A 27325-nucleotide genomic window follows, 5' to 3' on the forward strand; every position below is an offset into this window, starting at 1 on the left:
CAGGTGTCCGTGTGGGCCGGGCTGTCCCGGTGCCCACGTACGTGTGTCTGTGTCTGGGAACGTGTCCTGGGACGTCCTTGTCTGCCCACGTACATGTCCGTGTGTCCGTCTGTCTGTCCCCGTGTGGGCTGTGCAGGACCGTGTCTGTCTGTCCGTCTGTCCCTGCGTGGGCTGTGCAGGGCCGTGTCCGTCTGTCTGTCCCTGCATGGGCTGTGCAGCGCTGTGTCCATCTGTCTGTCCCTGCGTGGGCTGCACCCATGACCGTGTCTGTCTGTCCCTGCGTGGGCTGTGCAGGACCGTGTCTGTCTGTCTGTCCCGAGGGGGCTGTGCAGCGCCGTGTCCGTCTGTCCCGGGGGGCCGCCGCAGGTGTCCGCGTGGCCCGGGCTGTCCCGGTGCCCACGTACGTGTCTGTGTCCGGGAACGTGTCCTGGGACGTCCCCGCCCGCCCGTGTTTCCCCCCCGGGTCCGTCGGTCCGTCTGTCCCGACGCCCACGTGTCGCCCGGGCGGGGGCGCGCCCGCCGTGACTCCGCCCCCGCCGCGACTCCGCCCCCGCCGTGACTCCGCCCCCCGCCGTGACTCCGCCCCCGCCGTGACTCCGCCCCCCGCCGTGACTCCGCCCCCGCCGTGACTCCGCCCCCCGCCGTGACTCCGCCCCCGCCGCGACTCCGCCCCCACGGAGCGGGGCGGGGCCGGCTGGCGCATGCGCAGTCACACCGAGGCGGCTGCCGGGCGGGACGAGACGGCGCATGCGCGAAGCGGCAAGGCGGGAACCGGTGTCAATTGGCGCATGCGCAGGACAGAAGGGCGCGGACTGGGAGGGGCTGGCGAAGGGGTGGGGCGGAGTCCTGCCGGCCGGGCGCGGCTGCGCATGCGTAGAGCAGGCGGGCGGGTCTGGGCGGTGTCAACGCATGCGCAGATGGGCGGGGAGGGGGCGGGCGGGGCTGGCGCATGCGCAGTGCCGCGCCGGGGGGGGGGCGATGCGAAGCGCCGCCCGCCTCATGGCCGCCGCCGCCGCCGCCGCCGCCGTGCGCACCGGGAGCGGGGCCGGCGCTGAGCCCGCCGCGCGCATCGGCACCCACGACGGCACCTTCCACTGCGACGAGGTGCTGGCGTGCTGCCTGCTGCGCCTCCTGCCCCGCTACCGGGTACGGGACCGATGCCCCGATCCCGCCCGTCCTCCGGTCGCGGGTCCCTCCTCGGGGCCACCCTTAGGTGCCCGGTCCCTCCGCGGGGTCCCCCGTTACCGGGGGGCGTCTCTTGGGGTGCGCGGTCGCACCTGGGGGCCTCCCTTCGGGTCCCCGGACCCACTTGGGGGTCCCTGGTCCCACCCAGGGCCCATCCATAGGTCCCCAGTCCCTGCTGGGGGTCCCTGGTCCCACCTGAGGCGCATCCATAGGTCCCCAGTCCCTGCTGGGGGTCCCTGGTCCCACCCAGGGGCCACCCTTCGGGTCCCCAGACCCACTTGGGGGTCCCTGGTCCCGCCCAGGGGCCACCCTTCGGGTCCCCAGACCCACTTGGGGGTCCCTGGTCCCGCCCAGGGGCCATCCATAGGTCCCTAGTCCCTGCTGGGGGTCCCTGGTCCCACACGGGGGCCATCCATAGGTCCCCAGTCCCTGCTGGGGGTCCCTCGTTGCACTTAGGGCCACCATTCAGGTCCCCGGACCCACTTGGGGGGGTCCCTGATCCCACGCAGTGGCCATCCTTTGGTCCCCAGTTGCCCTTCAGATCCCCAGTTGCACCTCGGGGCCACCTGGGGGTCACCCTGAAGTTCTCAGTCCCTCCTTGGGGTCCCTGTTCCCACCAGGGGCGGCCCATGGGTGTGCTGGGGCCCACCCCGGGCTCCCCCGGCCTCACCCCACACCCCGGCAGGACGCGGAGGTGGTGCGCACGCGGGACCCGCAGCGCCTGGCCCAGTGCGACGTGGTGGTGGATGTTGGGGGGGAGTACGACCCCGAGCGACACCGCTACGACCATCACCAGAGGTGAGACCCCCCCCCAACACACCGGAGCCCCCCCCGGGCATCGGGGTCCCTCAGCCCTGACCCCGCGGCCCCACAGGTCCTTCACGGAGTCCATGCGGAGCCTCCGGCCCGACAAGCCCTGGACTACGAAGCTGAGCAGCGCTGGGCTGGTCTACTGCCATTTTGGCTCCCAGATCCTCGCAGAGCTCCTGGGGCAGCCGGAGGACGGCCCCGTCGTGACGGCGCTCTACGATAAGGTACTGGGAGAACTGGGAAGGTCTTGATGGGGGGGACTCTAACCCCACCAGTGCTGCAGTTTTCCCCAGGGTGTCTCCTTGGTGGGAGGCAGCCCATTAAAGAGGAGACCAGTTTGTTCCAGCTACTGGGCGCTGGGCAGAGCTGACCCCTGCTGTCCCCTCGCTGTCCCCCCAGCTGTACGAGAACTTCGTGGAGGAGATCGACGCCATCGACAACGGCATCGCGCAGGCGGAGGGGGAGCCCCGCTACGCCCTCACCACCACCCTCAGCGCCCGCGTGGGCCACCTGAACCCCCGCTGGAACGACCCGGACCAGGACACCGAGGTGGGCATGGGGAATGGGTCCGGGAAGGTGGCATGTGGCCACCCTGCTTGGGCCACCCAGCATGGGGCCACCTCTGCCCCCTCCTCTGCCTCCCCAGGTGGGCTTCAAGCGGGCAATGGAGCTGGTGGGAAGCGAGTTCCTGGCCCGGCTCGACTACTACCATGGCGCCTGGCTGCCCGCGCGGGCGCTGGTGGAGGAGGCTGTGCGGCGACGCTTCGAGGTACCACCCGTGCCAGTTGTGGGAGAGGCTGAAAGTTTGAGGGGTGCATGGGGTGAGGGGGGACCCAGTCCCCTCAGTATGAACCTCCTGGCATGAGCCAGAGTGCCCCTTGCACCCTGTGTGCCTACACACAGCTGTGCCCCCCCTCCAGTGCCCCTGTACCCCTGTGCACAGCTGTGCCCCCCCTCCTGTGCCCCTATACCCCTGCACGTGGCTGTGCACCCCCTCCCATACCCCTATACCCCTGTGCATGGCTGTGCCCCCTCTCCTATGCCCCTACACGTGGCCATGCCCCCCCTCCTGTGCCCCTATACCCCTGCACGTGGCTGTGCACCCCCTCCCATACCCCTATACCCCTGTGCATGGCTGTGCCCCCTCTCCTATGCCCCTACACGTGGCCATGCCCACCCTTCTGTGCCCCTATACCCCTGTGCACGGCTGTGCCCCCCCCAGAGCTCCCCGTGCAGGCTCAGCAGAGCACCCAGCGGCAGATCGGGAGGGAAACTGAGGCACACGGCGGGGTGGCACCACACAGGCAGGCCCCCCGTGTGCCCAGCATGGCCCCCCCACCCCAGGTGGACGCCAGCGGGGCGGTGCTGGAGCTCCCGCAGGGCGGCTGCCCCTGGAAGGAGCACGTCTTCAGCCTGGAGCAGGAGCTGGCACTGCCCGACCCCCTGCAGCTGGTGCTTTTCCCCGACCGCAGCGGGCAGTGGCGGGTGCAGAGCGTCCCGGTGGGGCCACACACCTTCCAGAGCCGGTGAGACCCGTCCCATTGCCACGTCCTGTGCCCCCCCATGGCGGTTTCACCCCCCTCCCCGGGGGCACTTTTTCACCCTTTGCCCCCCACCCACAGCCTCCCGCTCCCCGAGCCCTGGCGCGGGCTCCGGGACGAGGCGCTGTCCCAGCTCGCTGGCATCCCCGGCTGCGTCTTCGTCCACGCCAGCGGCTTCATCGGCGGCAACCGCACGCGGGACGGGGCGCTGGCGATGGCGCGGCGGGCGCTGGCACAGCGGCACGAGGAGGGGGCACCCAGCGGATGAGCACCCCCACCGCCAGCACCCCCAACGGGACCCCTCGCCCAGTGTTGGGGCGGTGCAGGGATTGCTGCTGGGGGTGGCCCAGAGCGCAGCAGGATGCTGAACTGGAGGTGGCTGGGGGGGCCTGGGCTCCTCCCCCAGGGCAGGCACTGGTCCCAGTGCTGGTGTTGGACTGGTGTGAGCCCAGTCAGAGCCCAAACCAAGAGACTTTTTGGATCCGGTTCTCTGAAGATCATCCCCGTTCCTGTTGTTTCTGCTGCTGGTGGTTCCCGACTCCAGTAAAAACCAGTCTGTCCCCAGTGTGTTCGTTGTGGGGGCTAGGGGGGGGCACATCAGGGTGCCCTTGGGGGGGCGAGGGGTTACTGCGGCTGTGAACTGGGAATTCCAGGCATCACACCCTCCATGCTGGGAGAGTGGGAGGGAAACTCCAGCATCCCGCTGTCCCCCCCCCGCCACAAAACCACCCATCTGGCAGTGGGAAGGGAGGGGGACAGACCCCCCCTCGCTTCCAGCCTCCTGGCACAGGGCGATGCGGGCAGCCTGGCTGCTCCTGCTGGCACTGGGGCTGCCCGGCTACCCCCAGGGCTGCCGGTGCCCAGGGGGGGGCCCCCCGGTGCTGCCCCCCACCAGCGGCCACAACAAGACCCTGGTGGGGGGCGGAGGGCCGCGGGCACCAGACGTGCTGGTGCTGGTGGCCATCGGGGGGTGGCTCGGTGCCATCCTCACCTACGTGGGCCGGTACGTCCGGAGGAGCCGAGCCGAGACCCAGCTGCACCTGGAATACCTGCGGGCACTGCCCTGTGAACCCCCCCATGCCAAGGAGGAGGAGGAGGAGGAGGAAGAGACGCTCAGCACCGGCCTCTAAGGCACCGTGGGCACCGGCAGCACCGCAGGGGGGGGCACCGGGGGGGTGAAGCTGCCCCAGCAGCCAGAATGGGTTCGTACTCCCTTGTTTTCACCCCGTATCCTCATGCCAACCCCATCCAGGCTCAGCCCCACCAGGGAGCTGCCTCTGTGGGAAGGGGGGGGGGGGTCCCTGCCCTGTGTTGGCACTTGGCTTTGGGGAGGATTTTGGGGATCCTGGGGGGTGTTTGCAGAGCTGAGGGGGTCGGGGGGAGCGGGAACCCCCCCCTCCTCTCCATGCCCTGGAATTTAGTAGAGCGATTACAGCGTAATCCCAGGGATTAACCATGTGTAATCCCAAGGATTAACCACGCTGTCCCGTTCCCCCCCCAGCCTCATCCCTAATCCCTCACTCCGGGCAGGGGGGTGCCCCCATCTGCTCCCCGTGACCACCACGGTGCTGGGTGGGCTACGAGCGCTGGGGGCCGCCAGCACCGCTCACTGCCAGGCTGCAGCCCCAAACGGGCCAAATTCAGGAGTTTTTGGTTCACATTGGGGGATTTTCCCCCCTGGGGGCTGCACTCCTGGCCAAGGACGCCCCCTCAGCCCCCTGGGTGGCAGCTCTTTAACCCCAAAACCCCCAAAAAAGGGGCCTTAAATCTGCTTTAATTAAGGTACAGGGAAGGGATGTTCCCCTCCAGGCTCATCCCGAGCTGGTTTTGCCATCAAAAAGCAGCTCCGGAGCCCCAGGAGCCCACCCAGACCCGGGGGACTTGGAAAATTCACCCCCCCCGGCGAAATTTCGGCTCCCTCAGGGCAAGGAAAGAGGGAGGCAGGGAGAAGGAGCCAGGTTTAATGGGCACAGCACCAGCCCTGCGAGCCCCAGAGGTCTGACAGGCACCTGCGGCCACACCAAGCATCCCAGGAGGAGGAAGAGGAGGAGGAGGAAGCATCCCGGCTCTGGATCTTCACGAAGAGGCCGTGGGTGCTGTCACAGCTCTGAGAAGAGGGGCTGCTCCCGCACGCTGGCACTGGCCATGCCAGGGCTGCGGCTGGGGCTGGCGCAGGGGCCGTGGGTGCTCACGAAGAAGAAGGGAACGTGGCTGATCCTCCCCGTGGACCAGCACTGCAGAGGGAAGAGGACACGAGGAAGATGATGAGGACACGAGGAAGATGATGAGGACACGAGGAAGATGATGAGGACACGAGGAAGATGATGAGGACACGAGGAAGATGATGAGGACACGAGGAAGATGAGGCAGATGAGTACAGGACACGAGGGGGTGACTCTTGGACTGCCACCCCCTGCCACGTCCTCCCTGTGATGCCATCAAGGACCCGGGACACCGCGGGGAGGTTTTTCCACCGCCCTGCTCAGCCCCCCAGATGGATCTTCCCTCGGGAACAGCGACGGGACGCCCCGAGAGGTGCCACCGGCACCGGACGCGGCACTCACCACGGTCAGGAGGGCACCTTGCTTGAAGCAGGGGTGGAAGGCGAGGAGCTGGGGCTGGGCGCCGCGCTCGCCGCGCAGGAACCCGCTGCGGGGGGAAAAGGAGCCGCCGTTACCGCGCGCCGGCAACACGCAGCGCTTTTGGGGGAGCTCGGGGTGAAACGGAGACGTTTTGGGGCTCTGCCAGGATTCACCAGGGAAAGCAAAGGGGTTTGGAGGTGGATAATGGGTAATAGGGCCAAAAATGGGATTAATTTTGGGGTAAAGTGGTGACAAGCACAGAGGGTGGCAGCGTCTCTCCGCTCTTGCCCACCGCGTCTCGAGGGGATCGCTTGGACCCAACCGACCCCAAACCATGCCGAACCGTGCCAAACCGTGCCAAAGCGTGCCGCCACGCACCATGGCAGGAGCTCGAACACGGGGCTGTTGCGCGTGCGGAACACGGCGACGACCGTCTGGCTGCCGGGAGCGTCGGCGTGTCCTGCGGGAGGGAGAGCAGGAGCAGGGAGGTTTGCCCTCGTCCGAGGCGCCGCGCGGGCACGCGGACGGGTTCCTCACCACCGCGGCCGGATTTTGGCGGGGAGGGGCTGGGGAAAGCAGAGGCAGCTGCTGGGGTGAGGGAGAGCTGCCTGCGGAGGGTGTTTTCCTGACACCGAGGTGAGCAGGATCCCGGGATCGTGCTCACAAAGACCCTTCGGTGATGTAAAACCGGCTCCGAGGTCTCGGGCAGAGGGAGGTTTGGCCGAGAAGGGTTTGGGAAAGAGGAGGCGACTTCTTCAGAAGCGCCCCAGCCCGTAATGGGGGCCCTGTCTCTCCAACGTGAAGGTTTTGGGATTTTTTTCCCATCCCATCACAGTTTCTGCATCAAGATCCTCACAGGACCTGCCTGGAGGTGCAGAGGACAGGGGGGTGCCAGCCATGGGAGTCCTGGTACCCTCACGGTTTTCCCTTCATCCAGTTTCTTCCCCACCCCACTTTAAGCACAAAAAAACCCTGAGTTTGGGCCCAGCAGCTTCGGCCGCGTCCTCGCTGGTGGCAGGGAGCATCCCCAGCGCCGTGTTCCGGTGCTCCCTCAAAGGTCGGCTTTGTCTCGGAGCGGGACCCGTCCAGGAGAGCCTGAATGGCTCCATTATCCCAGGGGCTGCTCCCAGACACGGAGCCAAGAGGCCCAGTCGGGCTCCAGGTGTACTGTGGGCGCTGTGGGAACACAGAGACCTCGCAGCGGGGTTGGGAGAGGTGATTCATCCCACTGGAAGCGGGGAGGGAACTCGGATGCATCCCTCTCCGGAGGATACGGAGGAGCAGGGTGAGGGTGAGGAAGGCCGGAGGGTGGGTGCTGCCTTCTCGACCTGACTCCTCACCTCGGCGGGGTCTGAGAGTCTCCGGGGGGTTTCCGGGCAAATCCCAGCCCTGGGGTGGGCAGGGCGGAGGCAGCACTTACCTCTGATGATCACGGCGAGTCTCTCACCAGTAGGGTCCCACACCATGGAGTGGACTTCTCCTCCGATCCTGGAAGCAGCAGGAGCAGCAGTGAGATCCCCCTTCCCAGCCCACAGCCCCTGCGTTGCGTCGGGCCAACGGGCACTGCCAGACCCACGGGCACTGCCAGACCCACGGGCACTGCCAGACCCACCTCTCCTCCCCGTAGAGCGTCTCAAAGGTGGTCTCGGACAGATCCGCCACGATGGAAGCTGTTTTGGAGCCTCCCACCTGCCCTTGCATCTCCCCTGAAACAAAAACCAAACAGCCTGGTCACTTCTCCTGCTCCAATTACTCCGTGGGTCACCTCACTGCCCTAAAAATCCCACTTTTTATTTCACAGACTTTCTCTCCGTTTCTCAGAGCGGCTGTGGAGCAACGTGCTGCCATCCCAGCAGCATCCACCCGTGGTCGGGGTGGAGGACAGGGGGGGTTTCTCCCCAGAACATCAGGACCAGCTGCCTCCATGAAAAAAAAAAACACCACGCGAGCCGAGCATTTAACCACTGTTAAGTTTTCCCTGCAAAATATTTGTGACTCTAATCGGAACCGCGAGCAAGGAGCAACGTGAAGGGGGAAAAACTCGACCTCACAGAGATTCTGAGCTTTGAGAGACCCCCCAGACACCAAATTTCCCTCTGTGTGTCCTGGCTTCGCCTGCCTCCGTCCCAGCACGCTGGGAAACGCCGTCCAGCCAAGCCCAGCTGCATCCCAAGGCAAGAGGATGGCTGGAGGACTGGGCACCGGGCACTGGCTCTTGGCAAGCTTCGGCACGGCCAGACTCACCCCGGTACTCCGAGAAGGACAGGGAGGAGGTGAGGGACTCACCCCGGTACTCCGAGAAGGACAGGGAGTAGATGACGGACTCCCCCAGCACCGTGAAGAGCAGTCGGCTGCCGTCCGGGCTCCAGCACCCCGTCTGCGGGACACAGAGCCACGGTAACACCCGCTGCCCGGGCGGCAGCTCCAGAGCCAGCTGGAAAAGGGGGTGGGGGGTGCAGGACTCCCCCCCCCCAGGGGTCTCGGCGGCAACATGTGCCCCATACGGGTGGGAAATGCCCCCGTCCTACCTGGCAGCGTCCTTTGAGAGTGGGCCACCGCTCGCACGTCCACATCTGAGCCTCCCACACTCTGGGACAGAGACGGGCCGAAATCAGCAGGATAAATCCCTGGGATCTGCCCCAGTTCCGCTGCTCCAGGAGGAGCCCACGGTGTCAGACCCCAGTGCCCACCCATTTTTCCCCCCACCACGACAGACGCAGGAGGAAGAGGAGCAGTTGGGACACAAGGAATCCAGGTCTGCCGAGTTTTGGAGCAAATGAAAAGGATGAGGGTGGAATAAAACATTCCGGAGGGCGGGAGCTCACCTGAACACCGCGGAGGGGGTGGCCGCCAGGACCTTGCTGCCGTCGGGTGACCAAGCCAAGTAAGTGACACCACCACCCCCAAACCACTGCAGCTGGACGCAGTTTTCCGTGGACACATCCCACACCTGGAAGAGGGGACAACGAGGAGGGTAACGACACCGGGAGCTGAACGTGGATTAGGGAATAGGGACCAGGGCTTTCAGCTCCAGTTCAGATCCAGGAGCTGCCTAATCCAGCTGCTGAGGAAACGCCAGCGGTCCCGCAGCCGGAACCGTCCCGTGGTGACCCCGCAGTGGGATCCCAATGGCGGCACCGCAGCAGCCTCTTGCTCACCAGCATGGTGGTGTCAACCGGCGACGCCGAGAGCAGCAGCTCCCCACTGGGAGCCCAGGCCAGGCTGGTGACCGGGCTGTGCCCGGGGTAGGACAGCACCTGAGCGCAGCCGGACGATGGTCTGCAGGGAAAGAGGGAGAAACCGCCGCGGTTGATGGCAGGATGGGTAACCCAAAGTTGACCAAAACGGGCTGGTGACAGCCCAGGGCAGGGAGAGGTGCGGGGCTGTCACCTCGTGGAGAGGGAGGTGGGATCCAGGTGCCACACCAGGACGCAGCTCTGGCAGGCGACGGCGAGGATGGAGGCGCAGAGCGGCTTCCAGGCCACGGCGGCCACGTTCCTCTGCAGGCGATGCTTCAGCGAGGGGATGGTGGCGCTGCCGGAGAGGAGGGACACGTCACAGGAGGCAAAAGGAGGGATCCAGAGCCATCACACAGCCCGAGGTGGACCACAGGCCCTCTCCCAGTGTCCTCTCTCCAGCTCTGACTGCAGTGGGGGGGCGAAAAGCAAGAGAGTGGGAAGGGGGGAGATGTGCCCCACCGTGACCTGCTTCCGTGGGGGGACACAGAGGAGATCCCAGCCAGGTGACACCGGCGCCGTGCAGCGAGCCAGAGCACACCTCGTGCCATTAGTGCCCCGTGCTGCCCACGGCCCGGCCCCGGGGTGGCAGATGGCACTTGCTGGCTTGAAATCCCAGCTGGGGGAGAACGCCCCAGCAGGGAGGCGCCGGGGGGGCTGCAGGAGCAGCCGGCACAGTCGTCTCTTGAGGAGGGTTTTACACGCCCCGGGGGAGCAGGGAGACCTGGAGGAGAATCACAGATGGAATCCCAGACAGTTTGGGTGGGAAGGGACCTTCAGGATCACCCAGTTCCAACCCCCCTGCCATGGGCAGGGACACCCTCCACCACACCAGGTTGCCCAAAGCCCCATCCAACCTGGCCTGGCACACTGCCAGGGATGGGGCAGCCACAGCTTCTCTGGGCAACCTGTGCCAGTGCCTCAGCACCCTCAGAGGGAAGAATTTCTTCCTTGGATCCCATCGAAATCTCCCCTCTTCCAGTTTAAAGCCATCACCCCGTGTCCTGTCACTCTACACCCGTGTCCAAAGCTCCTCTCCAGCTTTCCTGTAGCCCATTTAGGGACTGGGAGGTGCTGGAAGGTCTTCCTGGAGCCTCCTCTTCTCTAGTGGAAAAGGAGGAAGGAGACTCAATGACACCCAAGAGGCTGCTCTGCCCGTGACTGACGGCAGCCAGGCCGTGTGCCCCCGCAGCCTGGGCTGCCCCCGGGAGCTACAGACCAAGGAAGGAAAGAAAATTCCTCAAGTAAGGCCGGAGATTTTTTTTTTGGAGACGTCCTCGCAGAGCTCCTGCTGCACAGCAAGAAGTTCTGGGGACCGACGGTGCCGGCGAGAGCAAAGCCCGAGCGAACGCCGAGGCAGCACCGGGCAGAGACGCCGGGGGAATCCTTGGAGATGGATTTGAGGGGGAAACGGGGAGCAGGGGGGGGCGCAGAGGCAGCCCCTGAGGAGCAGCACCCTCCCAGTGCCCGAGGAGCGGCCCAGCCCTCACCTGTTGGAGTTGTAGACCCGAATGGAGTCATCCAGGAGAGCCACGGCAAACTTGCTGGTGTGGGGGTGCCAGGCGAAGGCCCGGATGGTGCAGCCAGCCCTGGAGGGAGGGACGGGGCAGGGTGAGGTGTGCCAGCTGCCACACCGACACTTCAGGCTCAAGGCAGCGGTGACGGGCTCTTGGCACCGGGCACGACCACCCAGCAGCCCCCCAAGTCCTACAAAGGTGGTTCCCAGAGTCACCAGTGAAATAAAACTTCCTTTTCACTGAGTGGGACCGTTTTCTCTGAGAATTACCCCGTCCTGGCAATTATTCCCAGGGCTCTGACGAGGAGCCGGTTAACGAAGCACCCAGGAATATTTTCAGGAATTTTCCAAGCCCTGATCTAGTTTCGTGCCGTTTCCCCCACGTGCAGCACGTCGGGGCGTGCTCTGCCGCTCGCTGTCGTGCAACGAACCGCGGCAGCCGGAGGCAACAGGGAAGCCTTTGCCCAAACATCCACCTACGGGGCAGACTGAGCAGCCAAAAAAAAAGGGGGTGATCCCTTCCTTGTGCCCCCACCCCCTTCGCTCAGCTCCACAACCCCCTTTTGCAGGTACAGGGGGCCGGGGGCGCGTGCGGTGGGTTCACAGGACTCACCAGTCCACCGCCTGGGAGAACGCCGCGATCATGTCTTCGCTGGTGAGCTTTAGGGAAAAAAAGAGTTAACACTGAGCCCTGGCAGCATGTGCCACAGCGGGAGCTGCCTCTGGCACAGCAGTGAGGACCCCCCTCCATATCCAAACACCCCCTCTTCCTTCTCCCCCACCGCGATTTCAGTCCCTCTTGGAGCACTGCGCTGTCCTAACGCCTTTCCAGTGCCCATATGGTGACGGAAACCCACAGTGTTTTTCACCAGGCACCAGCAGGAGGAATATTTTGCTGTTTCCACAGAATCCCAGAATGTCAGGGATGGGAAGGGACCTCAAAGGATCATCCAGTCCAATCCCCCTGCTGGAGCAGGGCCACCTAGATCAGATCCCACCAGAACACGTCCAGGCGGGTTTGGAACATCTCCAGAGAAGGAGACTCCACAGCCTCTCTGGGCAGCCTGTCCCAGTGTTCTGTTCCCCCTTACTGGGAAGAAGTTCTTCCTCATGTTGAAGCGGAACCTCCTGTGTTCCAGCTTAGATCCATTTCCCCTTGTCCTATCGTTGGATGCCACTGAGAAGAGCCTGGCTCCATCCTCATGGCAGTCACCCTTTCCATATTTATAAACATTAATGAGGTCCCCCCCCTCAGTCTCCTCCAAGCTAAAGAGACCAGTACAGCCTGGTATAGCCCCATATAGCCCAGTACAGCTCCCTCAACCTTTCCTCATACGGGAGATGCTCCACTCCCTTCATCATCGTCCTGGCCCTGCGCTGGACTCTCTCCAGCAGTTCCTTGTCCTTCTTGAACTGGGAGCCCCAGAACTGGACACAATATTCCAGATGTGGCCTCAGCAGGGCAGAGTAGAGGGGCAGGAGAACCTCTCTCGCCCTACTCACCACCCCCCTTCCAACACACCCCAGGGTGCCACCCACCCACCGTCCAAACCAGCTCCCCAGCGCGGGATGCGCCGCATGGTCCCTGCCTTCCCGAGCAGGAGGGTTAATTCCCCGGAAAAACTCACGGAGAGGTGGGGGAAGAGGGAGCTGTGCAGCGAGGAGAGCCAGTGGCACACGGCCAGCGTGTAGCTCGAGCCCGTCTTGGCCCAGCGCAGCCCTGCGGAGAGAAAATGGCCGTCGGAGCTGCCGTGGGCTCCACTGAGAGGCTGGGCGGGCAGAGGAGGCACAGGCAGCGGGGGCAGGCAGGGATGGGCACGATGGAAAAGGGGATGAAGGAACCGAAGGATTGGAGCAAGATGAGGAGAGACCCCGGAGACCCCCAGGTCGGCTGGACTCACCCTCCTCCTCCTCGGCGCTGGCGATCTCCTTGAGCACCCCGCACAGCCCCACGTCCCGCCTGCAGCGGAGAGCTCGGTCAGCCTCCGGCGCCCCGCGTGCCGGTGACACCCCAGACCCCCCCCTCCCCACCCCCTCAAAACCCCCCTCCCCTGAGAAGCCCCCAGGAGCCTCCAAACCAGCTCCCCCCTCAGCTTGAGGCAACCCCCCCCGTCACCAGCGACTGGGAGCTGCCCCCAGCTGTGCTGGGCTCCCCCCAAGCCCTCCCAGGAAGCCCAGTCTGGGGTGTTGTGCAGCACCATGAAGGTCTGGGAGCGGCTCGTGGGTGAGAGCTGAAGGGGCAGAGATGCCTCCACCGTGTTCCAGGGCAAAGACCTTCCAGCACCTCCCAGTACCTAAAGGGGCTACAGGAAAGCTGGAGAGGGGCTTTGGACATTGGCATGGAGTGACAGGACACGGGCTGATGGCTTTAAACTGGAAGAGGGGAGATTTCCATGGGATCTAAGGAAGAAATTCTTCCCTCTGAGGGTGCTGAGGCACTGGCACAGGTTGCCCAGAGAAGCTGTGGCTGCCCCATCCCTGGCAGCGTGCCAGGCCAGGTTGGATGGGGCTTTGGGCAACCTGGTGTGGTGGAGGGTGTCCCTGCCCATAGCAGGGGGGTTGGAACTGGGCGATCCTGAAGGTCCCTTCCAACCCAAACCATTCCATGATTCCATAACAGACACGGGGAAGGGGGTTTGAGCGCAGACACGACGCCAACGGGCAGCTCCTGGCTTTGCTCCCGGCACACCGGGATGTTCCGGGGGGGGGCACACACTCACCAGGCACTGAGGCATCGCTTCCAGAGGGCCTCGCGGTGGTGGATGAAGGCCGGGCGGGCGCTGTGCTCCAGCCGGCTGGGCGCCTTGAGGGCCTCCTTGGGCAGGCTGAGGACGGGCAGGTCTGCCAGCTGCCGGGAGGGGCACACGGAGCGGAGCTTTGGGGTGGGGGGCAGCAGGGGAAGGGCCCCCCCGCGGCAGGAAACAAACAGCGATGCGGGAAAAGAAAGGGGTGCAGAGATGGGGGGAGGCTGTGTCCGCCATGGCTGAGGGGGGGGAGGGCTGAGGAGACACCCCCAGCAGAAGGGGCCGAAGCTCCAGTCACAGCTGGGGGGGGGGGGGGGGATGCGTTACCCCGAGCCTGGAAGGGCTCCCCTGGCTCTGGGAGGGGGGGGGGCTCACCTGGCTCGGGGAGGGGGGGCTTACTCGGCTCCGGGGGGGGCTGCCCCGGCTCCGGGGGGGCGGGGGCTCACCCGGCTCCGGGGGGGGAGGCTCACCCGGCTCGGGGAGTGGGGGGCTCACTCGGCTCCGGGGGGTGCCCTCACTCGGCTCGGGGGGGGCTCACCCGGCTCGGGGGGGGGCTCACCCGGCTCGGGGGGGGGGGCTCACCCGGCTCGGGGGGGGGGGCTCACCCGGCTCGGGGGGGGGGGCTCACCCGGCTCGGGGGGGGGGGCTCACCCGGCTCGGGGGGGGGGGGGCTCACCCGGCTCGGGGGGGGGGGGGCTCACCCGGCTCGGGGGGGGGGGGGGCTCACCCGGCTCGGGGGGGGGGGGGGCTCACCCGGCTCGGGGGGGGGGGGGCTCACCCGGCTCGGGGGAGGGGGGCTCACCCGGCTCGGGGGAGGGGGGCTCACCCGGCTCGGGGGAGGGGGGGACTCACTCGGCTCCGGGGGGGGCTGCCCCGGCTCGGGGGGAGCTCACTCGGCTCGGGGGGGCTCACCTGGCTCTGGAAGGCGAGCGGCAGCTGCTCGCAGAGGCGGCCGCAGACCAGCGCGTTGTTGAACTCGTAGAGAGCGACATCCCCGGGGGGCGGCGGGGGCGGGAACAGCGCTAAGGAGCACATCCCGCCGCGGGGCGCGGCCCCCCCTGCGCCGCGGGGCCTGCGGGCGAGACGGGCCGGGGGGGGGGGCTGAGACACCGAACCCCCCCGGTAAGCGCCCCCCGCCCGAGGGGGCGCTCGGAGATGCCGGGGGGGAGTCCCGGCTCCAGCGAGAGGCCCCTCCCGTCCCCCCGCCGCCCCCTCAGCCCCTCACGCCCCCCCGCACCCCGTCTCGGGCCCCGGTTCCCGCCTCCGCGGCCGCCATGTTCCCGCTCACCCTTTTCCCGCCTCTCGCCAACGGGTCCCGCCGAGGGCCAATCGCCGCCGCGAGCGCCTTCGCGCGCCCCCCTGGCGGCGTCGTGGGGTGTGCGCGGAATTAAAGGGGCCACGACCCCCGTTCGAGCACAGCGGGGGCGGAGCGGCGGGTCGACCCCCCCCCACCCCCCTGCCCTGGGTCTGCCTAAGCGGTGACTGCGTGGCTGGTTCTGCCCTCTGTAGCCAGTCCCCTCGCCGTGAATTAGGGGTTCCGTCTCCGTAAGGGAGAGGCTGATAAATTAGTGGGGCCCCACCGCTTGCAAGAGTATTGCCGTTTTAAGAGAGGCGGTGCCCCCTCCCCAGCCCCTCCGCGGGGGTGGGAAAGCGGCGCGTGGAGGCGGTGGCGCACGTGGCGGCGGGGCGGGGACCCCCCCGGGGCGGGGACACCCCCCCGTGCCCTGCACCCACCACCCCGCCCCGGGCACCCCCTGCCCTTGCACCCTGCTCGTCCCCCCGCCGCACCCGGGGGTGCCCCGGGCACATCGCGACCCCCCGCCCCGTGCGCGGTCCCATGGGGATGGGGGGTGCGCACCTCCGTGGGTGCCCCCGGTGCGCGGGTCCCATGGGGGCGGCCTTTACCTGTGAGCTCCGGGGGTGTCCGTGTGCCCCCCCCATCCCATACCTGGGTGCCGTGGGTGTCCGTGTGCCCCCCCACCCCATGCCTGGGTCCCGTGGGTGTCCGTGTCCCCCCTATACCCAAATCCCATGGGTGTCTGGGTCCTGTGGGTGCCCGTGTGTTTGCCCCCCCACCCCATACTTGGGTCCCATGGGTGTCTGTCCCCCCTCCATACCCAGGTCCTGCGGGTGCCCAGGTCCTGTGGGTGTCCATGTCCCCCATACCCGGGTCCCGTGGGTGTCCGTGTGCCCCCCTCCCCCCCATACCTGGGTGCCATGCAGGTCCGTGTACCCCCCCCACCCCCTACCTGGGTGCCATGCGGGTCCGTGTACCCCCACCCACCCCATACCCCGGTCCCGTGGGTGTCTGTGTGCCCCCCACCACCCCATACCTGGATGCCATGGGTGTCCGTGTGCCCCCCCACCCCATACCTGGGTCTCGTGGGTGTCCATGTGCCCCCCTATACCCAAATCCCATGGGTGCCCAGGTCCTGTGGGTGCCCGTGTGTTTGCCCCCCCCACCCCATACTTGGGTCCCATGGGTGTCTGTCCCCCCTCCATACCCGGGTCCTGCGGGTGCCCAGGTCCTGTGGGTGTCCATGCCCCCCATACCCGGGTCCCGTGGGTGTCCGTGTGCCCCCCTACCCCATACCCGGGTCCCGTGAGTGTCCGTGTCCCCCCCATACCCAGATCCCATGGGTGCCCCGGTCCTGTGGGTGCCCACGCCCCCCCATACCCAAGCCCCATGGGTGCCCACATCCCCCCAGGCAGGACAGTGGGTGCTGCCCTCCCCCCCTAACCCCCCCCCACCCCTGGATCCCCCCCAGCTCCTCTTTTCGGCATCTCCCTTCCCCTTCCCCTCCCGTTCCCGGCCGCTTTTATTCCCTTTATCTCCGTGTTTTCCTTAGCGGCCGCAAAAGTTCTTTTAATTTTTTCAGGATATTAAATAAAGGCTGCGGCGGGATGGGGGGGGGGGCCCTGCGGCGGCGGGGGGGGCCCTGCATTCCTCCCCCGTTACGGGCTTTGATAGGAGACGACAATTTGGACGGCGCCGACATCCCAACCACCGCGGGCCTGACGTGGCCTCGTGGCTTCCCTTGGACCCCCCCCCCCCCAAAAAAAAAAAAATAAGCCTTGATGGGGCAGCGAGGCAGGAAAACCCGGCGCTGCCAAAAAAACGGGGTCCGTGATGGGGTGGGTTTTTGGAGGGGGGGTTCGTTGGATGGGTTTGGGCTCCGTGGTTTGGGAGGCTCCGGGCGGTCGAGCCCTCGGTGGCCACCGGATCGGGGAGGGGGGGGCTGGGTGTTCTGGTTGGCGCTGGCCCACCCACGGCGAGCGGCAGCGGGGCGAGGGGGGGGGGGGTTTGGGGGGAACACCCTGAAAAGAGCAAAATTGTGTCTGGGGGGGGGTGGGAGCAGAGTTGGGGGGTTATAGGGAGAACTGGAATTTGTCATCCTGAATCGCCCGTCACCCTCCCATGTCGTGGCACCCAGCTCCGGGCACCCCTTGTTGGCACCGGGACACCTCTGTGCCTCAGTTTCCCCTCCGTGCCTCAGTTTCCCCTCCGTGTATGGAGGGGAACAGCATGTTACCCCCCCCCACCGGGGGGGGACACCAGGGTCCTGGCCAGCTCCGTGGCGCCGTGGCCGCGGTGACTCAGCTGGGATTGGCACACGTGGCCGGGGGTGACACCGGTGGCTTCGCCACGCTGGCACGGGGACCCGCTGCCATCCCTGTCCCTCCACGGGGCAGTAGGTGCTGGCAGCCCCCCCCCAACCTCCTCCCACTTCGTGTTGGCACGGGCCCCCGTTTCCACCTCCCTTTGCCTTTTTCCGTGGCTTTTTTGTTGTTTTTTTTTTTAGAAAAACCCCAAAAAAGCCCCAAATCGGGGCTGGGCGCATCAAAGGGCTGGCGGGAGCCCAGGGCGCCGGGGAGGGAGGGGGTGTGGGGTGCCCGCCAGCCCGCGGCGCCCGAAATTGGGGTGTCCTCAGTAAGACGTGGCCACACGTTGCCACGTGGCCCGTGGCTGCAATGCTGCTTTGGGGAAACTGAGGCAGGAGGCTGCGCTCACGTGTTCCCGTTGCACACGCGTGTGTTTGTGTGTTCCCATGCGTGGGTGTCCCTGGGCCACACGCGTGTGGCGTGATCGTTGCCGTGTGCGGGTGGAAAAGTCCCGTTGGGTCCCCAAAAGCGGCTCGGGGGCTCCCTGAGCCTGGGGACATGGGGACACAGGGACGGAGGGGTGTGGGGACATGGGGCTACGGGGTCCTGGGGACACAGGGACGTGGAGACACGGGGTCTGGGGGCACGGGGACAATGGGGGCACGGGGGCACGGGGCTGTGGGGGCACGGGGGCACGGGGCTGTGGGGACACAGGGACAGAGGGATATGGGGACATGGGGTCTTGGGACACGGGGACGCCAGGACATGGTGTCACGGAGACGTGAGGACATGGGGCCAGGGGGTCCTGGGGACACAGGGACATGGGGACCTGGGGTCCTGGGGCTGTGGGGACAGAGGGATATGGGGACACAGAGTCTCGGGGACACGGGGCCATAGGGATGTAGGGACATGGGGACACCAGGATACGGTGTCACGGAGACACAGGGACATGGGACCATGGGATCCTGGGGCTGTGGGGACGTGGGGACACAGGGACAACGGGGACATGGGGCCGCAGGGACAGGAGACCGCAGGGATCCAGGGCCCAGAGGAGCCGGTGGCACGAGGCTGCGGAGGCACAGGGACCCGGGGATGGGGGATGAGGGGACAGAGCCAGACTGGCCCCAACCCCACGCAGCTCCCGCCACCCCCCAGACAAGGGGGACGCGGGGACCCCAAGTGTGGCCACGTCCCCTCCGTGCCTCAGTTTCCCTTCGAGCACCGAGAGCCGCAGCGGAGGAGGACAGAGCCCATCGCTGTGATGAAACCCCCCGGCCTCAGCCCCTCCGGCGCAGGAGAAGGGGGACACGGCTCCGTTTCCACGCCTTTGCAATCCCTTTATTGCTTTTTTTTTGGGGGGGGGGGACACAGCCAGCTAAAAAATGGGGGGGAGATGGAGGGTACATTAGTGCCTAACGAACCCGGCGTGCTAACGAGGCTGGGGGCGGCGGAGAAGGGGCGAACCCTGTCCCTGAGCTCTGTGCGGGGGCGCGAGGCGGCCGGCGAGGTTTTGGGGGGGCGAAATTGGGGGGGGAGAGAAAAAAATAAAGGGGGGGGGGGGGTGTCTCACCTCGACCCCCCTCCCAGCGAGCCCCCCCATAATTTAAGACATAAATTATAATTGCTAACGGGGAGCTGCCGCCAACCCCGGCGCGGGGAGGGGGGGCCGCGGGGTTTTTTTTTTGGGGGGGCGGGGGGGCAGCACCCCGTAATAAATATCCCCAGCGGCGCAGAGGAGGATGAAGATGGAGGCTGAAGGCTTCAAATCTCCAACAAACTCCCGGGTTCGGGACTAGCGGCGTCTTTCCCGGGAGAAAGCGGCGGGCGAGGAGAAGGAACCGGGGGTTGCTCCGGCGCGGTGGCACCGGCGGCGGCGGTGGCACCGGTTTTGGGGTGCCCGTTTTCTCCGTGGGTTTTTTGGTGTTTGCTGAGGTGGTCGCTGCGGGTGAACCTTTTGCTGCAGAGGAGGCAGGTGAATTTTTTCTCCCGCGTGTGGGTCCGCACGTGGCGTTCCAGCTCGTCGGCGCGGGTGAACCGCTTGCCGCAGAAAAGCCAGTTGCAGACGAAGGGGCGCTCGCCCGTGTGCCACCGCAGGTGGGCTTTGAGGTGCGACGCCTTCCCGTACACCTTCCCGCACCCCGGGATGTGGCAACTGTGCACCGGTTTACGCCTCGCCACCCCGGCGCCCCCCAAACGCTCCGTTTCTTGGCAGTTGGGGCAATCGCACGCCGGCCGGCCTCCCACCGACCCGCCGCGGGGACCCTTGGCGGTGGCGGCGTCGCCGGCGGCGGTGGGTTTAGGGGGTTGGGGTGGCGCGGCGGGGTTGGTGGTGTAAGGCGGGGGGTTGAGAGCCCCGAAATCCGAGGGGTACGTAGGGAGCGGGGGGCTGAGGGTGGGTTGACCTTGCAATGAGCCCTGGAGCCCCTCGGTACCCGCCGGCCCCCCCAGCCAACCGCCGTTAGGGTGCACGTCCCACCAGGAGGGTGCTGCCGGCCCCGACCCCCCCGGGAGCCCCCCGCCGATGCCACCCTTGTACCAGGAGCCGTAGGGATGCGGCATCTCCAGCGAAGGGTAGACCCCTGGCAAGCAGTCGCCCGGTGGGTGCCCCTTGGCCGTCACCACCACGGGGGCACCCAACACCTCCTGGGTGCCGGTGGGGGGGGGGAAGGGGTGGCCGAAGGGGCCGTAGTCGGGGCCGTAGGGACTGGGCGATGCCTGGGGGCTGGCGGAGGGGGAGAGCAGCCCCGGGGCGCTGGGGAAGGCGGCGGTGTAGGTGTCACCCATGGTGGCGGCGGCGGCGGCGGTGGTGGCAGGGGAGCGCGGGTGGGAGCACCCCGAAGGTGGCAGGGGAGGCGTCAGCGGGGGCACGGGGCCATGGTGCCCAGAGGCCTGTGGGAAGAGGGGAAATGGGTGTTAGGGTGCTGGGGGGAGGGTTGGGGGGAAGAGGGGGTGCTGGGGGGCACACCGGTGCTGGGGAGCAGCTGGTGAGATGGGGTACCTGGTGCTGGGGGGGAGGCACCCAGGGAAATGGGGCACACAGTGTGGTGGGACAGCCAGGTTTGGGGTATCAAGGACCATGGGGCACCCAGTATTGGGGTATCGAGGACCATGGGGCACTCAGTGTGATGGGGCACCCAGTTTTAGGGTATCAAGGACCATAGGGCACCCAGTATTGGGGTATCGAGGACCATGGGGCAAACAGTGCAGTGGGGCACCCAGCACTGGGGCACCCAGTTTTGGGATATCGAGGACCACGGGGCACCCTGTTTTGGGGTATCAAGGACCATGGGACACCCAGTGCAATGGGGCACCCAGCACTGGGGCACTCAGTTTTGGGATATCGAGGACCACGGGGCACCCAGTGCGGTGGGGCACCCAGTTTTAGGGTATCGAGGACCATGGGACACCCAGTGCAGTGGGGCACCCAGTTTTGGGGTATCAAAGACTACGGGGCACTCAGCCCTGGGCAGCCCCCCCACTCTAGCTACACCCAACCCCCCAGTGACACCCATCACACACCCCTAACGCTCCCCACTCCTCCGTGCCTCAGTTTCCCCAACCCCCCAGTGCTCAGAACACCCTGTCTCCCCCCGCGGGGGCTTCTCTGAGAGTCGTGCCAGTGGCGGGGGGCCCCTTCCCCCACCCCCCTACCCCCCCACCCCCCACCTCCCCCCTCCCCAATCTCGGCTCCTTCTGCTTTTATGACTTTTTAATCAATTACGCTGCGGCCTCCCCCCTCCCCGGCCACTTCCTCCGCTTTTATGCCCTTCACGGCTTCCAGCTGCCGCCGCCTGAGACCGGGCATCACGAGCTGCGCCCCCCCCCCTTCCCCACCATCACCCCCACTTTTTTCCCTTTCTTTTTTTTTTTTTCCGGCTTCAATTTCTCTCCCCTTCACTCAATTTGTGGGTTTTCCAGCTTTTTTTTTTTTTTTTTTTTCTGGAGGGGTCCCTCCGTGTGTGTGTGTTTGTGTGTGTGTGTGTGTGTGTCCCCCCCACCCCATCCCAGTTTGTCGCGGTTATTGCTCCTATTTTTAAGCCGGCCCCGGCTGCGGCCGCAACGCGCTCCCGGTTTTTCCAAGGATAACAAGGGCCAGGCCTGTGCCCCGGGAACGCTGCCCTGCCGCCAGAGCCGAGGTAATTAAAACCAGGGCGAGCGTCTCCCGGAGCCGCGCTTAAAATAGTGTCAAACCTCCCCATAAATCAGCTCCGCGCACGGCGGCGGGAAACGGGGAGCGGGGCAGGAGCCCCGGGGGAGCCGGGAGCCGCCGGCTGAGAACGGGGCGAGCTCGGTGCACCAGTGGCTGCGGCCGGCGATGGCTCGTGTGGCTCCGTGGTGGGGTCCCTCATCCTTCCCAGGGTCCCCGTGGGTGCCCGGGGTGGGATGGTTGAGGTCCTTGCTCTGGGGGTCCCCAGTTCCTTGTCCCTGATCCCAGGTTCCCAGGCTCTGTCCCCTGGTCCTCAATCCTTGTCCTCTTATCCCAAATTCCTGTCCTCTGGTCCCCAATCCCTCTTCCCTGGTCCTCAATCCCTGTGCCCTGGTCTCCAATCCCTGTCTCCTTGTCCCCAGTCCCTGTCCCCTGGTCCCCAATTCCTGTGCCCTGGTCCCTAATCCTTGTCCCCTGGTCCCCAGTCCCTGTACCCTGGTCCCCAGTTCCTGTCCTCTGGTTCCCAATCCCTCTTCCCTGGTCCCCAATCCCTGTGGCCTGGTCTCTAATCCTTGTCCCCTTGTCCCCAGTCCGTGTCCCCTGGCCCCCAGTCCTTGTGCCCTGGTCTCCAATCCCTGTCCCCTTGTCCCCAGTCCCTGTCCCCTGCTCTCCAATTCCTGTGCTCTGGTCCCCAATTCCTGTCCTCTGGTTCCCAATTCCTGTCCTCTGGTTCCCAATCCCTCTCCCCTGTCCCCAATCCCTCTCTCCTGGTCCCTAATCCCTGGTCCCTAATCCTTGTCCTCTTGTCCCCAGTCCTTATCCTCTTGTCCCCAGTCTCTGTCCCCTGGTCCCCAATTCCTGCCCCCTGGTCCCCAATCCCCAGTTCTTGACCCCTCAAGTCCCCATTTCCCAGTCCCTCATCCCTCCAGTCCCCAGTCCCTTGTCCCCAGACCCAGACCCTCGTCCCCTGTCCCCACATCCCCCAAGTCCCCAACCCCAGGTCCCCAAACCCCATCCCTTGTCCCCAACTCGATGCCCCCATCCCTGATCCCCATCCCTGACGTGCCACTGCCCCCTGCCCTGACCCCAGCGGGTGCCCCGTGCCTCAGTTTCCCCCACCACCAAGCCCGTGAGCCCCCATGTCACCCTGTCCCCCCAAATCCAGGTGTCCGGGATGCCCCATCACCAGGGGCCCCGGCTCCCCCTGCTCGCACGGTGAAGCCGTCCCCACCGAGGGGACAGTTTGAGGCGTAGGTGGCACTTGGCACCATCCCCATGTCCCTGTCTCTTCCCTGGGGATGGCGGGACACAGGTTCTGCTGGGGTGGGGGACACCAGGGTGTCCCCTGCGGGCACGGGGACAGCGAGGGGGGGACGATCCGGCCTCATGCGGGGATGGGGGACGCCGGATCCCCGGCTTCTGGTCCCCATGGCTCCCAGGGACCAAGGTGGCCTCTGGTCCTGGGGTGGCCCTGTGCCAGGGGCGGACGTGTCCTCATCCCCAGGCTCGGGGTGCCATGGCCACGGGGTCCAACGTGTCCCCGTCCCCGGGGTGCCATGGCCATGGGGACCGATGTGTCCCCGTCCCCAGCGTGCCATGGCCCTGGGGACCGACGTGTCCCCGTGTCCCCAACACCACGGTGCCCCGTTCACCAGCACCCAGGGCTCAGCACCCCGGGGTGCCCCGATGCCACGGGACCCCAGCTGTCCCCGAGTTGGGTCCTGGTGGCTGGTGACAGGGTGACAGAGGTGACAAGGTGGGGTTGGGGACACACACACACCCCCCTCACCCCCCCAGCCACAAAGTCCCAGGGCTGAAAATATCCCTGGAGGCACCGGCCCCCGTGCCCGGACCCTTGGGTCCTCTCTGGGGGGGGGATCGGGGGGGGTCTCATATCCCGGGGGACCCTTCCTGACTCGAGGGGGTCTCCTTTCGTGGGGGGTCCTATCCCAGAAGGTCCCAGTCCCAAGGCATCCCCCATCCTGAGGGGGGTCCCATACCCCCGGGGACTCCCCCAATCCTGGAGGAGGGTCCTTGGCCTGAGGGGTCCCAGCCCGGGGGGGGGTGGTCAGTCTCCCCAGAGGGTCCCTGTCCTGGAGGGTCCTGTGTCCCGGGGGGGGTCTCTATACCAGGGGACTCCCCCATCCCGCAGGATCCGTTTCTCGGGGGTCCATGTCCCGGGGGGGGCTCCCCCATCCCGGAGGGTCCCTGTCCTGGCGGGTGCCCTCCCCCGGGGGGGTGCCCCCATCCTGGAGCGGGTCGCCCACCCCGTGGCTCCCGTATCCCCGGAGTCCTTGTTCCCGGCGGGGGGGAATCCCCCATCCCGCGGGGTCCCGCATCCCGGGGCGGGGGGCGGGGGGGGAGGGGTCCCGCATCCCGAAGGTCCCGGGGATCCTCACCACTCTCCGGTGCTCCGCGGGTCCGGGGATGCCGGGGGTGGGGACCGGCCGCGGGGATGCCGCTGTCGGGGTGTCGGTGTCCCGGAGGTACCGGTATCCCGGAGGTGCTGGTGTCCCGGGGGGGCCGGTGTCCCAGGTATCGGTGTCCCGGAGGTCCCGGTGTCCTGGGTGCCGGTGTCCCGGAGGTCCCGGTGTCCCGGAGTACCGGTGTCCCGGAGTACCGGTGTCCCAGAGGTCCCGGTGTCCCGGTGTCCCGGAGTACCGGTGTCCCGGAGTACCGGTGTCCCGGGGCTCGGTGCGGGAGGGAGGGAGCGTCGCGACGATCGCCCGCCCCGCTGTGCCGCTGCGGCGGGGCTGGGCCGGGCCGGGACCGGGGCCGGGAGCCCTGCCCCGAACCGCCCCTCGCCGGGGAGGGGGGCACCGGGACAGGGGAGGGGGGGCTCGGGGGAAGGTGGGGGCAGGGGGAAAGGGAAAAGGGAAAGGAAATGGGAAAGGGGAAAGGGAAGGCCGGGAAAAGGGGGAGGAAAAGGGGCAAAGGAGGAAAAGGGGCTGAGGAAAAAGGAGAAGGGACGGGAAGAGGGAAATTGGGAAGGAGGAGGAGGTAGGAGAGGATGAGGAATAGGAAGGAAAAGAAGGGAAATGAAATAGGGCAAGGAAAAAGGGAAAGGGAAAAGGAAAGGAAAAAGGGAAAAGGAAAAGGGAAAGGAGAAGGGAAAGGAAGAAAGAAAAAAGAAAAGGGAAAAGAAAAAGAAATAAAAAGAGAAAAAGAAAAAAAAGAAAAGAAAAAGAAAAAGAAAAAAGAAAAAGAAAAAGAAAAGAAAAAGAAAAAGAAAAAGAAAAGAAAAAGGAAAAAGAAAAAGAAAAAGAAAAAGAAAAAGAAAAAGAAAAAGAAAAAGAAAAAGAAAAAAAAAAGAAAAAGAAAAAGAAAAAGAAAAAGAAAAAGAAAAAAAATAAAGAAGTTTTGAAGGGAGGAAGATGAGGAGGCTGAAGGCTGGAGGAAGGAGACTGGGGACAGGGAGACAGGGACCAGTTTGGTGGGGCAGGAGGACGGGGGGGGGCGGAGAAGGGGAAGGGAGAGGAGTGAGGAGGGGGAGGGAAGGGCAGAGGGGCTGCACTGAGGAAGGGAAAGGGGGAAAGGGAAGAGGAAAGGGAAAGGGAAGAGGCTGGGGGGGGGAGGGGAAGGGGGGGCGAATGGGAAAAGTACTGGGAAGGGAAAAAGGGGGAGGAAGGGATGGGGAGGGGAAGGGACAAGGGGGGTGGGAGGAGCTGGGAGCACCTGGGGGCCCGTCACCCTCAGGGTCTGCGGGGTGAGATGGGGCAAAACCCCCGAAATGGTGCCAGTAGGGGCGGGGGTGAGAGTGTGGGATGGGGACGGGGACTGGACAGGGATGGGGACGGGGGTGGGATGGGATGGGATGGGATGGGATGGGATGGGATGGGATGGGATGGGATGGGAATGGGGATGGGGATGGGATGGGATGGGATGGGGATGGCGATGGGGATGGCGATGGGGACAGGGATGGAGTTGGGGGTCCCAGGGATGGGGATAGAGCAGAGACAGGGACAAAATGGGACCCAGAGAAGAGGGAAAATGGGAAGAGGGAACAGGGGTGGGGATAGGGGCAGGGATGGGACAAGAGGGGACCAGGGATGGAGCTGGAGGCACTAGGAATGGGGACAGGGACAGAATTGGACCAGGGATGGTGCTGGGGTGGGATGGGGCAGAGATGGGGGTCAGGGGTGGGGGAGAGCAGGGAGGGAGTGGGCTGGGGAGGGGCAGAGCTGGGGACAAGGACAAGGGATCAGGGCGGGGGGGGGACCAGGACATGAGTGGGCCTGGAGATGGGGCTGGGATCCCCCCCTGCCTCGTTTCCCCACTATAAGGGATCATTTCAACCACCTTTTCTTTCTGCCCCCTATTTTCTTTTTTCCCCTTTTCTTCCTTTTTCCTCTTTTCTTCCTTTTCCTCCCTTTTCTCCTCCCCCCCTTTTCTTCCTTTTTTCCTCTTTTCTTCTTTTTTCCTCTTTTCTTCCTTTTTCCTCCTTTTCTTCTTCCCCCCCTTCCTTTTTTTTTCTTCCTATTTTCCCTTTTTTTTTTTTTCCCTCTTCCCCCCCCTTCCCTATTTTTCTCCACCCCCCCCCAACCGTTCGGGAGCCAGCGGGGCCCTTTCCCAGCCCTGAGTCAGGACTTTCCGCTCCGCAGCCGCCGGCGCCACCGGCCGCAACCACCAGCCCCCCCTGTCCCCCCCCATCCCCGGGCTCCGGTTCCCCCCCCACCCCCCTTCTCCCATCACCAGGGATTCCACTACCCACAAACTGGAAGCAAACTGGGACGGTGGCTCCAGCCCTTCTCTTCCTCAGCCCCCAGTGGGGGCACCCCAGGGGGGTTTGGGGGGGGGCACTGGGGTTTGGGATCAACCGAGAGGGTTTGGTTCACTGGGGAGGGGAGTGGGAGCTGCCTGAGTGTCGGGGTCTTCTGGATGGAGGGAGGGGGAATTGGGGTGTGGGTCCCGAATTGGGGTTGGGGTCCCAAACTGGGGTTCAGGTCTCAAGTTGGGGGTTTGGGTCTCAAATTGGGGTGTGGATCCCAAATAGGGGTGCGGGTCCCAAACTGGGGCTCAGGTCCCAAACTGGGGATCGTGTCTCCCACCAGCTCGGGGGGGCTGTGGCGGTGGGGACCCCCCCCCAACCCGGGGCTGTGCCGAAGCGGGGAGCGCCCGATGACGGGGCGGCCCCCGGGCCCCACGGCTGCACGCGGGGCCCCCACAATACCTGGCTGTTTGTACCGGCCGGACGCGGGGGTTTGCTGGGGGGGTGGGGGGGGGGTTTCCCCACGGCCTGACCTCCAGATCTGTTTCCCTCTGCCCTTCCTCCATCCTCCCGCCGTCTCTCCATCTCTCCATCCTCCATCCTCCATCCCTCCCTCTATTTCTCCATCCCTCCTTCTCTCCATCCCTCCATCTCTCCAGCCCTCCATCTTCCTTCCCTCCATCTTCCTTCCCTCCATCTCCGCACTCCTCCATCCCTTCCTTCCTCCCTCCCTCCAGCTCCCCTTCCCTCCTTCCCTCCATCGATCCACTCTTCCATCCCTCCTTCTCTCCATCTCTCCTTCTATCTGCTCCTCCCTCCATCCCTCCATCCTTCCCATCCTCCCTCCGACCCTCTGTCTCTCCTTCCTTCCTTCCTTCCTTCCTTCCTTCCTTCCTTCCTTCCTTCCTTCCTTCCTTCCTTCCTTCCTTCCTTCCTTCCTTCCTTCCTTCCTTCCTCCTTCCCTCCCTCCCTCTCTCCCTCCTGTTCCCCTCCTTCCTTCCCTTCCCCCTCCCCACCTCCATCCCTCCCTCCTTCCCCCACCCCATTTACTCCGATCTGCCAGCCCAGTTCAGGACCCAACACGAGTCTGGGGGGTCTCAATCCCCATGACACGAGTTTGGGGGGGGTCTCAACCCCCCTGACATGAGTTTGGGGGGTCTCAGCTCCCATGACACGAGTTTGGGGGGTTCTCAACCCCCCTGACATGAGTTTGGGGAGTCTCAGCTCCCATGACACGAGTTTGGGGGGGTCTC

General features: G+C 65.7%; 3 protein-coding genes across 6 annotated transcripts; 1 reads left to right on the forward strand and 2 right to left on the reverse strand.

Annotated features, from left to right (window-relative positions):
- The first annotated feature begins 978 nt into the window (after positions 1-978).
- On the forward strand, positions 979-3804 carry MYG1 (MYG1 exonuclease). 2 transcript variants are annotated; one of them, XM_086630924.1, is made up of 8 exons: positions 979-1011; positions 1057-1146; positions 1871-1983; positions 2060-2219; positions 2395-2544; positions 2642-2764; positions 3340-3521; positions 3618-3804. In XM_086630924.1, the coding sequence occupies exons 1-8, from the start codon at positions 979-981 to the stop codon at positions 3802-3804; spliced, it is 1038 nt and encodes a 345-aa protein (XP_086487050.1). The 2 variants fall into 2 exon arrangements, with proteins under 2 accessions (XP_086487050.1, XP_086487049.1); XM_086630923.1 differs by having other exon boundaries at positions 979-1146.
- Positions 3805-5635: 1831 nt separating this feature from the next.
- Positions 5636-14649, reverse strand: AAAS (aladin WD repeat nucleoporin). Of its 3 annotated transcripts, none has more exons than XM_086630915.1 (17): positions 14559-14649; positions 13598-13745; positions 12772-12830; positions 12499-12590; positions 11484-11530; positions 10845-10943; positions 9896-10078; positions 9509-9652; positions 9277-9397; positions 8944-9068; positions 8647-8707; positions 8405-8495; positions 7731-7824; positions 7539-7606; positions 6497-6578; positions 6101-6185; positions 5636-5770 (listed from the first exon to the last, which is right to left on the reverse strand). In XM_086630915.1, exons 1-17 carry the CDS (start codon positions 14647-14649, stop codon positions 5636-5638), a joined length of 1725 nt encoding a protein of 574 aa, XP_086487041.1. The 3 variants fall into 3 exon arrangements, with proteins under 3 accessions (XP_086487041.1, XP_086487040.1, XP_086487042.1); XM_086630914.1 differs by having other exon boundaries at positions 13591-13718; positions 14527-14649; XM_086630916.1 differs by lacking the exon at positions 9896-10078 and having other exon boundaries at positions 13591-13718; positions 14527-14649.
- Positions 14650-18978: 4329 nt separating this feature from the next.
- SP7 (Sp7 transcription factor) lies at positions 18979-20001 on the reverse strand. The gene has a single exon (XM_086630922.1). The coding sequence runs from the start codon at positions 19999-20001 to the stop codon at positions 18979-18981; it is 1023 nt and encodes a 340-aa protein (XP_086487048.1).
- Positions 20002-27325: the final 7324 nt, after the last annotated feature.

This window comes from Tauraco erythrolophus, unplaced genomic scaffold (genome assembly GCF_009769465.1).
Source record: "Tauraco erythrolophus isolate bTauEry1 unplaced genomic scaffold, bTauEry1.pri scaffold_60_arrow_ctg1, whole genome shotgun sequence".
In the NCBI taxonomy this organism is placed as follows: Eukaryota; Metazoa; Chordata; class Aves; order Musophagiformes; family Musophagidae; genus Tauraco; species Tauraco erythrolophus.

Coding starts and splice junctions, on each gene's coding strand:
- MYG1 (XM_086630923.1), top strand. CDS start 979: ATGCGAAGCGCCGCCCGCCTCATGGCCGCCGCCGCCGCCGCCGCCGCC. Junction 1,984..2,059: donor CGCTACGACCATCACCAGAG/GTGAGACCCCCC, acceptor GCGGCCCCACAG/GTCCTTCACGGAGTCCATGC. Junction 2,545..2,641: donor ACCCGGACCAGGACACCGAG/GTGGGCATGGGG, acceptor CTGCCTCCCCAG/GTGGGCTTCAAGCGGGCAAT.
- AAAS (XM_086630914.1), bottom strand. CDS start 14,649: ATGTGCTCCTTAGCGCTGTTCCCGCCCCCGCCGCCCCCCGGGGATGTC. Junction 7,825..8,404: donor GTCCTTCTCGGAGTACCGGG/GTGAGTCCCTCA, acceptor TTTTTGTTTCAG/GGGAGATGCAAGGGCAGGTG. Junction 6,186..6,496: donor GTGTTCGAGCTCCTGCCATG/GTGCGTGGCGGC, acceptor TTCCCCCCGCAG/CGGGTTCCTGCGCGGCGAGC.
- SP7 (XM_086630922.1), bottom strand. CDS start 20,001: ATGGGTGACACCTACACCGCCGCCTTCCCCAGCGCCCCGGGGCTGCTC.